The sequence below is a fragment of the Pelobates fuscus genome, chromosome 9 (assembly GCF_036172605.1).
Source record: "Pelobates fuscus isolate aPelFus1 chromosome 9, aPelFus1.pri, whole genome shotgun sequence".
In the NCBI taxonomy this organism is placed as follows: domain Eukaryota; kingdom Metazoa; phylum Chordata; class Amphibia; order Anura; family Pelobatidae; genus Pelobates; species Pelobates fuscus.
In genome coordinates, this window is record NC_086325.1 from 160,859,903 (window position 1) to 160,873,431 (window position 13,529).

General features: G+C 41.6%; 1 protein-coding gene across 1 annotated transcript in view; it reads right to left on the minus strand.

Moving 5' to 3' along the window:
- Positions 1-5,100: 5,100 nt before the first annotated feature.
- LOC134573261 (solute carrier family 2, facilitated glucose transporter member 6-like) overlaps positions 5,101-13,529 on the minus strand; it is a 31,681-nt gene continuing 23,252 nt past the window's right edge. Inside the window, exons 7-10 of the mRNA XM_063432895.1 lie at positions 8,727-8,835; positions 7,918-8,097; positions 6,881-7,026; positions 5,101-5,660 (exon numbers count right to left, since the gene is read on the minus strand). Coding sequence (XP_063288965.1) covers positions 5,505-5,660; positions 6,881-7,026; positions 7,918-8,097; positions 8,727-8,835 — 591 coding nt within the window. The 3' untranslated portion in view covers positions 5,101-5,504. The remainder of the gene's footprint in view (positions 5,661-6,880; positions 7,027-7,917; positions 8,098-8,726; positions 8,836-13,529) is intronic.

The window sequence follows — 13,529 nt, forward strand, 5'->3', positions numbered from 1 at the left end:
TATTTTATTAGGTTTTAATAATTTATTCTCCATGATTCTTTTTACTAGCCTATTTTTTTTAAATAATGTTTTTTATTAGTTTATATGAATTTAGTTGACATGATTATTGTACTAGGTTTGAATAATTAAAATAGCCTATTTATTTAATTCATTATTAGGAATATGTCTCTGTGGTTTATTCCCTATATATGGGATCGTAGTTGTCCTATATAGACATATTCCTATTCGGGATTAAACATTTTTTAGGGGGGGGGCAGAGCCAAGCCACTGACCTGGATGGACGCACGTTACATGAGCTCCGTGCAGACAACCGATTTAACCGGCAATTAAAGGGTTTTATAATACCCCCAACACACATCACATACCTGCAACTGGCCCCTACGACATGGGGAGAAAAACTAAGAAACCCAGACCCGATAAGCAGAAAATGGGCATGAATATAGGAAACCTATGGCGCCAGGCACAGAGCGGCACGGACCCTAAAATGGCCGACTTCTCCGACGACGACACGGAGATCTCCGATGACATCTCCCTAGGGATGACAGCGGGATACCCGTCGGAGCAGAGGGCCGTCAGACCTCCCACCTCTCACTCAGACTCAGCTCCGATGACAACAACGATCATGAGCGATCATGAGGCAGTTCACGACCTACAACTACAACAGGCGAAATCGGACACAAAGTTTGCAATACTTGAATATCAGAGGCGCAGACTAAACCTCAAAATTAGAGGCATATCGGAGAACACACCGGAGACAGAGCTACCACACCTCCTAAGGAGACTACTCACAGCGCTAATATCACCTAAGCAAGCAAAACAGGTGGGACTGGAGGGAATATTCCGCCTGCAAAAGTCGCCTAAAGCACCAACCTCAGCACCAAGAGACCTCCTGGTCAGATTCCAAAGCAGCAAAGACAAAGCTGCTGTCATGGCCGCCGTCCGGAACCACGCACCGTATACCTTCGAAGGCATGCCGCTCACATTCTTTGCGGACTTATCTGGAAGCACAATGGCATGGAGGAGATCACTCCAGACCTTTACTGCCCTCCTTCAATCTAGAGGCATCATATATAGATGGAAAATACAACGCACGCTAGAACTCCAGCACGGTACCGTAACTCACTCGGTCCGCGACCTCCAGGAGGCACGGGCTCTTCTCCCCACGCTGGGGCTACCAAAGGACGCACAACCAGGCCCTACTACCTCCCCACCCCACACATGGGACCCAGCAGCAGTGATCTCGTTCATACCTCGGGGAGCAACATCAGCCGCCTATGGAGACTCCACTACTTGAACTCTCCTAGAAGCATGCACAGACAGACTTGCAGTCAACCCTCACTGGGTTGGTTAAACTCACTGGTTGCACTTCACAAGTTTACGTTTTAATTTTCTTGTTTTTTTAACTTGTTGTTATGATTTTATGTTTTACGCTACGCGCAGAGACCGCTGTCGACATGGACCACCCGACGGATAAAACTCACCTCCACTCCAGCATAACTTGAGACAGCAACCCAAACCTGTTTATATAAGGCATTACACTGATGGGTTACTTTTTTGTCTAAAATACGCTATTACTGAATTCAAGCAAAACGGCATCCTATTTAGCAGGAAAAGCAATGTTAGATATTATGCAGCCTTTGTTTCCTTAAAATTAGATTCTATACTGAGCTCCATATGTGGTGTATTAAGCGATGGATAACATACTAATGCTCTCCTCCTTAGCAAGCACCCCTAGGAAAAAATTTCCCTATGACTATGTTACCTAGAAATGTATAGAGAAATCCCACATAGTAGACGAGGGTAGCTTCTTAGGATATCACCTGGGACCCTGCCACAACTTTAATCTACCAACTTAAGCCCGGCAGGCTATTAACCCCCAATCACACATTAACCATGACCTTAAGTGTCCCTGCCATATATGCAGGGGGATTTATGTTTGCTTTGGTCAGGCTGAATATAGTCTACCCCAGCTGGCCCACTTCCATACTCAGCGAAGCATTTAAGCTGCACAGCTAACATAATCCTCGTGTGTCCCCTTGGACCATCTCGTATGATTATCCTCAGTTAGTTTTACTGGTAAAGTTTAAGCTCTTTATTTCTCAATATGCATTACTCAACCTATTGCCACTAACCATATGGGACAGCTCTTTGTGTTTATTTTTCTTTCGCCTAGCGTGGCACAATTAAAAATCGCAGCACAGACCAGACATACTGTACTAAAGGCATAACACTGTACAATCCAACACAAAGATAAGAGTGTATAGCTATGATCTGTAATGCAATGTCCTAGCCTGACCGTTAATCTTACTGTGACTACTAAGTGACACATATCTGGGAATCAAAATACTACTTTTACTTGTCTTCATAAGCGTAAGATATTATCCTGTTTATATAACTACTTTATAAAAAAAAAAGTGCAATGTCATTAATGCCACGTGATTAAGCGTGTATGCAAACTCGAGTGCACCAGCTATTGTGGCAGTGCAAATCCGCCTGTTAACCTTATGCACAAACAAAAATAAAGAATAAAAAAAAAAAAAAAAAAACTTAGGGACAGAATAAAATCCATGTTTCTAGTCTGGCGCCCCAACAACCTGAAAAGTCACCAGCCGCCACAGATTATATATCATTTATTTAACCCCTTAAGGACACATTACATGTGTGACATGTCATGATTCCCTTTTATTCCAGAAGTTTGGTCCTTAAGGGGTTAAAGGAGAAATAGGACTTTCTTTTGATTTTCTATATGTATAGATAACACAATAATAAATAGAAATAAATTATTAAAAATGGGAATAAAAAATAAATTTAAAACACATTTGTCTCGGTTTTACGTTTAATATTTTCTATATATCAAGTGCAACATAAGAAAAATTATTCAAAGTAGATTTACTAATTTGTTCTTAACTATAAAATTCCCAATATTTCAAAGATTTCAATTCATTTTTTAGAATTATAAAACAAATCTTTCAACGAGTGAATTATGGTTTTAAAACTAAACTTTTGCATAATTTGGCATGTTGAGATTACACCTTTTATACAGTAGTAGTCAAAGAATCCAAAACTGCTACACAAAAGTATATATTTGTAGAACGTACAATGTAATTGAGAGCATTTTGACACTTTTCCTTTAACCACTTCATCACAAACCTACACCAAAATGTAAAAAATGTGTGTCCCACTATTGCAAACACCCTGTATTTGTATTCTGCTACTGCTCTTGATTTACTGAATACCCTACATGTATATATTGTCCCCTAATCTTGCCTATAATCCAATCCCTAATCCTACCCACAATGCTATGCACAATCTTACCCATCCCCAAATTCCACCTCCGTGGGATTCTCTCTACTGACATCAGTACTGACATCAGCAGAGGGAGATGGCTCTGGGGGCAACTTTGGGGTTAAAACATTCAAGAACAGTTTAACATCTTGAGGTAAGAGTGTGCCGGGGGCCTCCTTTCATCATAGCAACTTCATTTAGATGAAGTTGTTATGGTGCCTTAAAATGAATGAACTTTCCCTTTAACATAATGTAAGTCAGCATGGATATGTCTTCAATATTAGCACAGAAACCAGGGCAGAGAGTTTTAGAGTAGAACCACATGCCTGTACCCCATTAGGCATTCTAGAGCAGGAATGTGGAACTGTACCACTGCTAGGCTAGCAAAGCACCATGGGAAATGTAGTTCTCAGTCCACAGTTGGCCATCTCTGTTCTAGAAATAGAGTCTGTTCACGAAACGCCATATTTGTTATAGCAAGTTTGCTCACCTACATTTTTCTCAGTGTGTCTGATATAAAATCCTCTGGGGATGTCACTGTGCTGTCCGAATTGGGATGAATTTGTCCCTGCCGTTTTCAAATGGACCTTTTTGCTGCACAGAGATTACCTTAAAAATAATTCACGAGACTTGCACCTGAATGATACAAATGTGCCTGATGTGAGAAAAAAGAAAATATTCCTTTACGGTAATAGTAAAGTTTGGGTTGGGGAGTCCTTTTGGTTTTTAAGGTGGTGGGACTAGTGTTACTAGAGGAACTTCAAGGGTTTAGAGTTATAAATGCAAAGTATGCATTTCAGTTGTAATTCAGCTATTCGCAAACTTCACACTGATTCCCCTTTGTGAATAACCAGAGGAAGATTTGCTTGAAACAGCTGATTTTACAGATGATAACAGTGTTGGCTCTACAGAAAAAAAAATATATAGCCCCACCGCATAGGACACAACCGTATAGCAAGAGGTAAAGCTATACACTGTATGTATACATAGAGCTACCCATTAACTGCTGATTGCCCATTTATATAATATTACCACCTGCTGTAAATATTGTCAATACAACCGGATAAGAGACTAATTGCCAGAGTTATAACACATCCAGCCATGAAATTTAGACCAATGGGGATAATAAGGGGGTATTTATATCTTATGGATTGCAAGCTTTGTGTCCAACTGAAGAAGCCAATTACGCAAAATGTGTTTTGGGTATTGGGATATATGCTTAGTATTGTTTTGTTGTCACTTTTTATGTGAGTAGGTGTATTGAATTGTTCCAAGACTATCCTGGAGGAGTATTGGGTGACTTTTTTCATCATCTATATGTACCGGTAATTATATCCACTTTGTGCATCTTTATTAGGCTCGATCACATGCAAGCTGTACCAACAACCTGCGCCACTCCGAGTTTATTGGTTACGCTATGGGATGCATGTTATTATGCACTGTTTGTATTTTATTTCCCCCCCTTACATTTTAATGAAATCTGATCTACTAAAATTGTAGATAAATACAGAATTATCATTTTTTTCTTTAGTGCTTCTTTTTTTTCTGGTATTTGTTCATCTTTCACATCTTTCACGTTTTAATGTAAAAGGGGTTTTCAACGTGTATTTTTTAGCAGCATCAGTAGGTCTATATGTCACTATGTACCTATATATTTTTGTGCTGTACTGTAAGTGCATGAAATCTGTCTGATCTCTGCACCGAAACTGTTCTCTGATTCATTCTCACTGTTATAGGTGATGCTTCGTTTAAAAAAAATACAAATAAATGTGAGTCATTTTTTAAAATTTTGTGAATTCTGCAAATTGCTTTAGATTCAATAATGGATTAACATGCATTGAACTTCATATTGATGCAAAAACACGCTCTTTGTAAAGAGCTTTTAGAGGTCCGTGTATAATAGTCTGTCCTCCGGACACCAAAATCTCAAGGTCTTCATTGGGTGAAACAGACATTACAGGTAACCACAGGTTAACACACGTCCAGTGTTAACACATAATACTTCATCAGATTATAAGGAACACCAGAGAGCAGTCTTCACTCAGTATTCAGTATGGCCACTAGACAATAAAATCCACTATCACCAGTGGACAACACTGTGCTGCCATACTTGAATGTTTGGGTCTCTGGAATTGGATGGATGACCTCCTTTAGTGTATCGAAATATTATTAACGTTGTTCTTTGAAATGGTCAGTGAGAGTGATGGACGTTAATTCTCCTATCTCATGAACGATCGACGTCCAGTTCTAAAGAAGGACTCGATTTGTTCCAAGGTCCGCCCTCTGGTTTCCGGAACACAGCAGTAGGTGAAGAACAGACCACAACAGCAGACAACCGTGAAGAAAAAGAAAAGCACCTCCAGTCCCAGGGCATTCTAAAGGGAGAAAAACGACTGTGAGCTTCCTTGCAGACACAATGTTTTAACAACCAGTGATTAGTAGATAAGAAATAGACTATCACGCACTGCAGCATTCAAGAGGATGTTCCCGGACCTCTGGTCACGTCCAATAACCAGCGAAAGATCCAAATAAAAAACAAACAGTCCAGCTTTCCTCAGCACTTATAAATTCCCTTTAACATAACGGGGTCTTTATCAAGCTTGAAATGTTTATCTTCTGAGTACACATTAAAGGGACACTATAGTCACCTGAACAACTTTAGCTTAATGAAGCAGTTTTGGTGTATAGAACATGCTCCTGCAGCCTCACTTCTCAATCCTCTGCCATTTAGGAGTTAAATCCCTTTGTTTATGAACCCTAGTCACACCTCCCTGCATGTGACTTGCACAGCCTTCCATAAACACTTCCTGTAAAGAGAGCCCTATTTAGGCTTTCTTTATTGCAAGTTCTGTTTAATTAAGATTTTCTTATCCCCTGCTATGTTAATAGCTTGCTAGACCCTGCAAGAGCCTCCTGTATGTGATTAAAGTTCAATTTAGAGATTGAGATACAATTATTTAAGGTAAATGACATCTGTTTGAAAGTGAAACCAGTTTTTTTTTCATGCCGGCTCTGTCAATCATAGCCAGGGGAGGTGTGGCTAGGGCTGCATAAACAGAAACAAAGTGATTTAACTCCTAAATGACAGTGAATTGAGCAGTGAAATTGCAGGGGAATGATCTATACACTAAAACTGCTTTATTTAGCTAAAGTCATTTAGGTGACTATAGTGTTCCTTTAAAGGCAATTTATAAGTACTGAGGAGGGGTGAACCATTTGTTGTTTTTTTTTTACATTTAGTGAATCGCAGGTTGTGTCAGTCAGATTGTTTAAACTTGTTTTTTCCTGGAGATTAACACATCGAGGAATCATCTCTCAAAAGTGCTGCCTGTATCAGGGGCACCCACATTACAGCATCATGACTACAGTTCTCTCCTTCATTCCCTAGTCCATACACTCGTACTAGAGCAGATTAAGACAAAACTCTAATTTTTCTAGTGTACGTTTCCTATCACGTACATGTGCGTACCAACCATTACTCTCCCCAGTCTTCAATGTACGACATGCAGACACATCATACAAGTCTACCTCTAATATATCCAGAATATGCCAAATCTTGCCACAGCCACGTGGTATCCAAGCAGCGATTACTTACAGCAACTGGGAAAAAGGCCTCTGTGAGGGCGAACCCAGTGATCCAACTGACCAAGACACAGAGGCCAGAAGCCAATCCTCGTGTTTTCAAGGGTAGAATCTCTGACATGAGCAGCCAAGTAATGGGCCCCCAGCCAAAGGCATAGCCTGAAAAATAGAGAGTGAGAGATAAAGTCTACAGAAGATCGAATGGATCTTTCATCTTCCTTCTTGTAGAACAAGCAAGATAGAGGTCCTAGAGAGTAGATAAGGCAGAATGTGGAGACCAGAAGGTTGTTTATCCTGTGTATTCTACAGCAGCAATCACATTCAAATGTCTGCAACTGTGTATGATCGCATTGCAGATGAGTGTAATGAGACATGGTGCAAGATATTTCAAAGAAATATATAGAAAAAATATATACCCATACATCTTAACCATAACAAACTAAAACAAAGTTTGAGTGGCTGCTCAAAGAATGCATATTTTTTTTTACTCTTCCAAGAATGTTTCCTACTTCTAGCTAGTTCCACCTAGTGATCACCCAACTATCCATTCCTGACCAACCTCTATAACACTTATTTCCCTTTGCTGGAGGTATAGTCTCTGTAACATAAAATATGTATTTAATTGGATAATGTCACAGCCATAGTTACATAGGCTGAAAAAAACGGATGACCGTGTGACCTATGTACAGTAGTATTAATGTTTATATTTCCAGAAAATGGTTTGGCTAATATATTTGTATAATTTTATCAATTACTCTCCGAGGCACTGTTTTTCTAAACTAAACAGATTTACATTTCCTAGCCTTTCTTCATAACTAAAATCTTCCATTCCTCTTGTTAATTTTGTAGGCCTCCTCTGCACTTTCTCTAGTACCATAACATCCTTATTTAGAACTGGTGCCGAACATAAAATGGTACATTCAAGTTGTGCTCCTCTTACCATTGCTTTATAAAGAGACATTATATTTATTATAAATAATCAGGTGATGATACATTTTGCTACACAAGCATCATTCCTGTGCACACAATCTGATCATCCCTGGTGCTCACCTATAATGTATATCATAACACAGACCAATGGGATGAAAGACAGATAGTTGGTGTGATTTGGAGATGAGCCCTGGTTAGCCATAAAGACAGTGAGATTGGTAGAATTGTCATGATGGTCTATGTCCTTCATGAAATGGATGTATAGTCCCATGGCAAGAGAAGAGGCCATCATTAATAAACCTGGAAGAAAAAAAAGTCTGTGTCAATGTGCAAACACATATGGCCAGAGGTTCCTCTTGAGTCCCATGACCAGCTGATGAGGAGCACACTGATTGCATCATTGTGGGGTTTCCTTAGACATCAGGAGTATCAAACTAATCCTTCAAGAGCTCTAACTCAACAAATCCCTTACAATTTTTTTTTCCAATTAACCATTATCAGTGATTATTGTGAGGTGTATTATCTTGATATCTAGTAGAAAAAGTGGATAGATGAGAGGCAGACAACCTTCGGCACTCCAGATGGATGTTGTAAGCTATGTCTCCCATTACAGCCATAATGCTGGCAAAGCATCAGGGGACATGTAGTCCACATTATGTGGAGTGCCAAAGGTTGCCTACCCTTGGGGTAGATTGATCAAACCAATATGGAAACATTTTCTAACAAATCAAAAAACGTCACGTAGCTCGTTAAGTCTATACCACATCCTTTTTTTTTTCCAGAAATAAGCAAATTTTGGAGAAATGATAAAACGATTGGAAATTGTAGACAAAAACATTAGAACTGCAAAAATTCTCCAATTTTACTTTTTTTTTAGTTCAACTATTTTTGACCAGCCCCACCTGGAGCACCTCTGCAAGACCACTTACCTGACGTAAAGAGTAGTTTTCTCCTGCCAGCTTTATCCATGATTGCTGCGGCAACCATCACTGAAAGTAACCTCGCAATTCCCACCAGGGTAGCATCAAGTCCGCCTTTCTGACAGAAAATATTGAAAAAAAAGTTCAGAGGACAATAAATACACCTTAGATCTTTTTAGATTGTTCTAATCTTATAAGCAGATTTTATTATTAACACAGGCATCAGAAAGGTGTAGAATAAGCTTAGACAACAGGTGAGAAACATTTGTGCCACCTAGTGGTCCGATCTCCATCTCCGTCTCAACCTTCCTTCTCCATCATATATGCCCTTCTCAACACCAAGTATTTTTTAACTTCCCTACTGCGTAAAACTGCCGCAAACTCTTTTGTAAGATTTTTCTAAGTCTCTACATTCCTTTCTGCAGTTAAGTATTGATATGAACTGTTACAAGTCATGAAGACACCAACTTCGAAATGGGTTCCAAATCTTATCAGCAACTTGTCCAATTCACCATACAATACGAAATATGAATACTTTTGTGTAATTCAATGTACAATATGAAAGGAGAGCATTCACAATTCTACCTTTTCAGCTATTTACATTTCTGGTCAAGCACTGACTTATTATGGTTAGGTCTTTTTCTCACAGCAGAAAGGACAGGAAACAACTCTGTGAAATGAGGTACTCCCTTTCAGACAGTCTTCTGTTCCTGTCCCTAGCAGGCCTGGATTTTATTTTATGTTCATCATGCCAGTATTTTTTCAGGTGTGGCCACTGGCCACGGTTCAGTCATTTGCCCTTAAAGCCCCAGAAAAAGCACCAACGCCCCCTTTAGTAACCGAGGATCTGAACCTATCTCCCCCCAAAGGAGATAATAATGGTTCATGAAGTGCAATCTAATTTTAACAGATTAGGCTGTATGTTTGTGAAATCCTTATTTTTCTGAGTTACCTGTATCCTGGCTATTTTATTTGTCAACCTCTCTCCTGGCTATTTCATTTGTCAGCCTCTATCCTGGCTATATAACTTGTCAGCCTTTCTCCTGGCTATTTCATTTGTCAGCCTCTATCCTGGCTATATCATTTGCCGGCCTCTATCCTGGCTATATCATTTGCCGGCCTCTATCCTGGCTATATCATTTGCCGGCCTCTATCCTGGCTATATCATTTGCCGGCCTCTATCCTGGCTATATCATTTGCCGGCCTCTATCCTGGCTATATAACTTGTCAGCCTCTATCCTGGCTATATCATTTGCCGGCCTCTATCCTGGCTATATAATTTGTCGGCCTCTATCCTGGCTATATAATTTGTCAGCCTCTATCCTGGCTACATAATTTGTCAGCCTCTATCCTCGCTATTTCATTTGTCAGCCTCTATCCTCGCTATTTCATTTGTCAGCTTCTATCCTGGCTATTTCATTTGTCAGACTCTATCCTGGCTAGATAATTTGGTTTTCCTCCTCAGGTAAGTGCATCAGTAATTTAGATAAGTATAGGGGAGGGGTATGGATTTTCTGTAGACCCTTATACTTCCATTGAGGCTTTCTTATAACAAATGTGTCACATTTAAGAGGTTGTTGGTGAGCACTTGGGTAAGTTGTGTATGTCCAGTTTTGAAGCTGGAATAACAGTGCTCCTAATGGCTATACTTCATGGGAGTCTGCCTGTATATTACAGCACTGAGGCCAGAGGAGAGCCTGTTTCCAGGGCACCCATCCTCCTATTTAGGAGGGACAGTGTGACGGACTGCCTGGCACCCCGACTGAGTACCTCCGTCAATCGGTGCTTCCTAGTAATCCTTGAGTACCATAAGCACCGCACCGGACACCATAACCACCGTAAACCCCACAAACCGCCGCAGATTGGTTGGGGTCTTGCTGTCCTCCACCCACCCTGTGTAACGAGTATATACCCCTACACGCAGGATCCAGCCTAACAGAAGACAGTACAGAGGAGAGATACGTCTACCGGACCTTAGAGTGGCCGGACTCGACGTAATAGGATAAGACAGAGTCAGGAACGATCCGAGGTCAAGGGCACAAAGAGACAGCGTAAACGAAAACTAGCCGGGGACTGGTACACAGGAATCAGCAAGCCGGCAAACAGTACAGAATAGGATAAAGCGAAAACGAAGTCAGAATACAAAGCCAAGGTCAAATACGGAGAAACACAACTGAACACAACAAGCACTAAAGGGAACTGTAGCAGAAACCACGATAGGGCAAGGAACTAAGGGAAAAGGGTAAGTATAAGTAGCCTTCAAACTAATATGATTGGCTCCTGTCACTTCCACTCCCCCAACAGGTAAATGTATGGGGTGATTGGCATGACAGGAGCCAATGGGAGCCTTTTTGCAATTTAGGCTCCCACTGTCTCTTTAAGAGCGCGCCCGAGATTCGCGGCGCGCTCTTAGCTGCAGGCGGGACACGTGACCGCTTCTCGCGGTCACTGCCCGCCTTCCTGTCTGAACAGATAAGGTAAGTACCGCTACAGTACCCCCCCCTGAGGACACGCCCTCCGGGCGGGCAGGACCAGGCCTGGCAGGAAAACGCGAATGGAAAGAACGTACAAGGCGGGGAGCATGAACAGCATCCGCAGAAATCCAACTGCGCTCCTCAGGCCCATAACCCTTCCAATGTACCAAGTACTGAAGCCGACCCCTAAGAAAACGAGAGTCAATAACAGCAGATACTTCGAACTCCTCATGACCCTCCACAGAGACAGGAGGGGGAGGGGGAGTATGCCGGGTATAGCGGTTGCGTACGTAAGGCTTCAACAAAGAGGTGTGAAATACATTGGGTATACGCAGATTCTTAGGCAGACCCAAGGCATAAGAAACGGGATTAACCTTATGTATAATGCGATAAGGACCAATGAAGCGGGGAGCCAATTTCATAGAAGGCACCCGGAGGCGAATATTCCGTGTGGAAAGCAAAACCCTGTCCCCCACAACATAGGAAGGAGCCGCTCTGCGATGCTTGTCAGCCTGAGCCTTCTGGCGGGCAGCAGAGTCCACCAAAGAACGCTGAACCTGCTCCCAAGTATTACGCAAACCAGCCAAATGCTCATCCAGAACTGGCATGCCCTGTGAGGAGAATGCAGCCGGAAGAACAACGGGATGCTGGCCATAGACAACGTAAAAAGGGCTTTTGCCGGAAGAATCATGAGTGGCATTATTCCGAGCAAATTCAGCCCAAGGAAGCAGGTCAGACCAATTGTCCTGATGGTGAGACACAAAACAACGGAGGTACTGCTCAAGAGACTGGTTGGCACGTTCAGCAGCTCCATTAGACTGGGGATGGTAAGCGGAAGAAAATGAGAGGGAAATACCCATCTCCGAACAAAAGGCTTTCCAGAACCTGGAAACAAATTGGCTACCCCTATCGGATACAATAGATAAGGGAATACCATGTAATCGAAACACTTCTCTAGCGAAGATAAGAGCCAATTCCTTGGAAGTGGGCAACTTGCGAAGAGACACAAAGTGAGCCATTTTGGAAAACCGATCTACTATCATTAGGATGACTGTGTTACCATTCGAAGGGGGTAATTCAACAATAAAATCCATTGATAGATTAGACCAAGGTCTCTCGGGAACGGGTAACAGATGCAACAGCCCACAAGGAACTCTACGAGAAGTTTTCATACATGCACAAGTAGTACAAGCACTTATATAGTCAGTAACATCCTTACGTAAGGTATCCCACCAGAAATACCGAGAAACGGCTGACACTGTTTTGGAAATACCAGGATGTCCAGCAGTCTTAGTATCGTGATAAAGTGACAGAATATCCCGTCTCTCGGGAATGTCAACGAACAATTTATCATTAGGCCTCTCGCTGGGTGCCGTACCTTGTTTCGCTTGTATGGCCTGCAAGAGGGACGAGGAAATAGACAATATAGTAGTTGCTATTATCCTGTCTGGGGGAATGACAGGAGTGACATCAATCTCCTGTTTGTCAATAGTCTCGAATTGTCTGGACAGAGCGTCCGCTTTGGTGTTCCGGTCACCTGGCCTATAGGTGATTATATAATTAAAATGAGACAAGAACAGTGACCACCTAGCCTGCCTTGAAGACAATCTTTTAGCTTCGCTAAGGTAGGATAGGTTCTTATGATCTGTAAATATGAGAATAGGATCCTTAGTTCCTTCTAGCAAATGTCTCCATTCTTTGAGTGATAAAATGATAGCAAGGAGTTCGCGATTACCCACATCATAATTTCTCTCTGCCTTGGACATTTGTTTAGAAAAGAATCCACAAGGATGCAATGGCTTGTCAGGAGACTCTCTTTGGGATAAGACAGCACCTACCCCTATATCGGAAGCATCAACCTCAAGTATATATGGCAATGAGGGGACAGGATGCTGTAAAATAGGGGCAGAGGCGAACGTAGTTTTAAGAAAGTCAAAAGCCTGAAGTGCCTCAGTAGACCAGACACGTGTATTGCCATCCTTTTTAGTCATACGAGTAATAGGCGCTACTATAGACGAAAAACCTTTGATAAAACGTCTATAATAATTAGAGAAACCCAGAAAACGCTGGATGGCTTTCAGACCTTGCGGCAGAGGCCATTCTATGACTGCAGCGAGCTTCTGGGGATCCATCCGAAAACCCTCGGCGGAAATCAAATACCCTAGAAACTGGACCTCGGACTGGTCGAATAGACATTTTTCTAATTTGCAATAAAGACCATTAGCAAGAAGGGTCTTCAGAACTGTTGTAACATGTCTGTGATGAGCGTGAATGTCAGTAGAATATATTAAAATGTCATCCAAGTACACAATAACAAATGAGTGAATAAAGTCCCTTA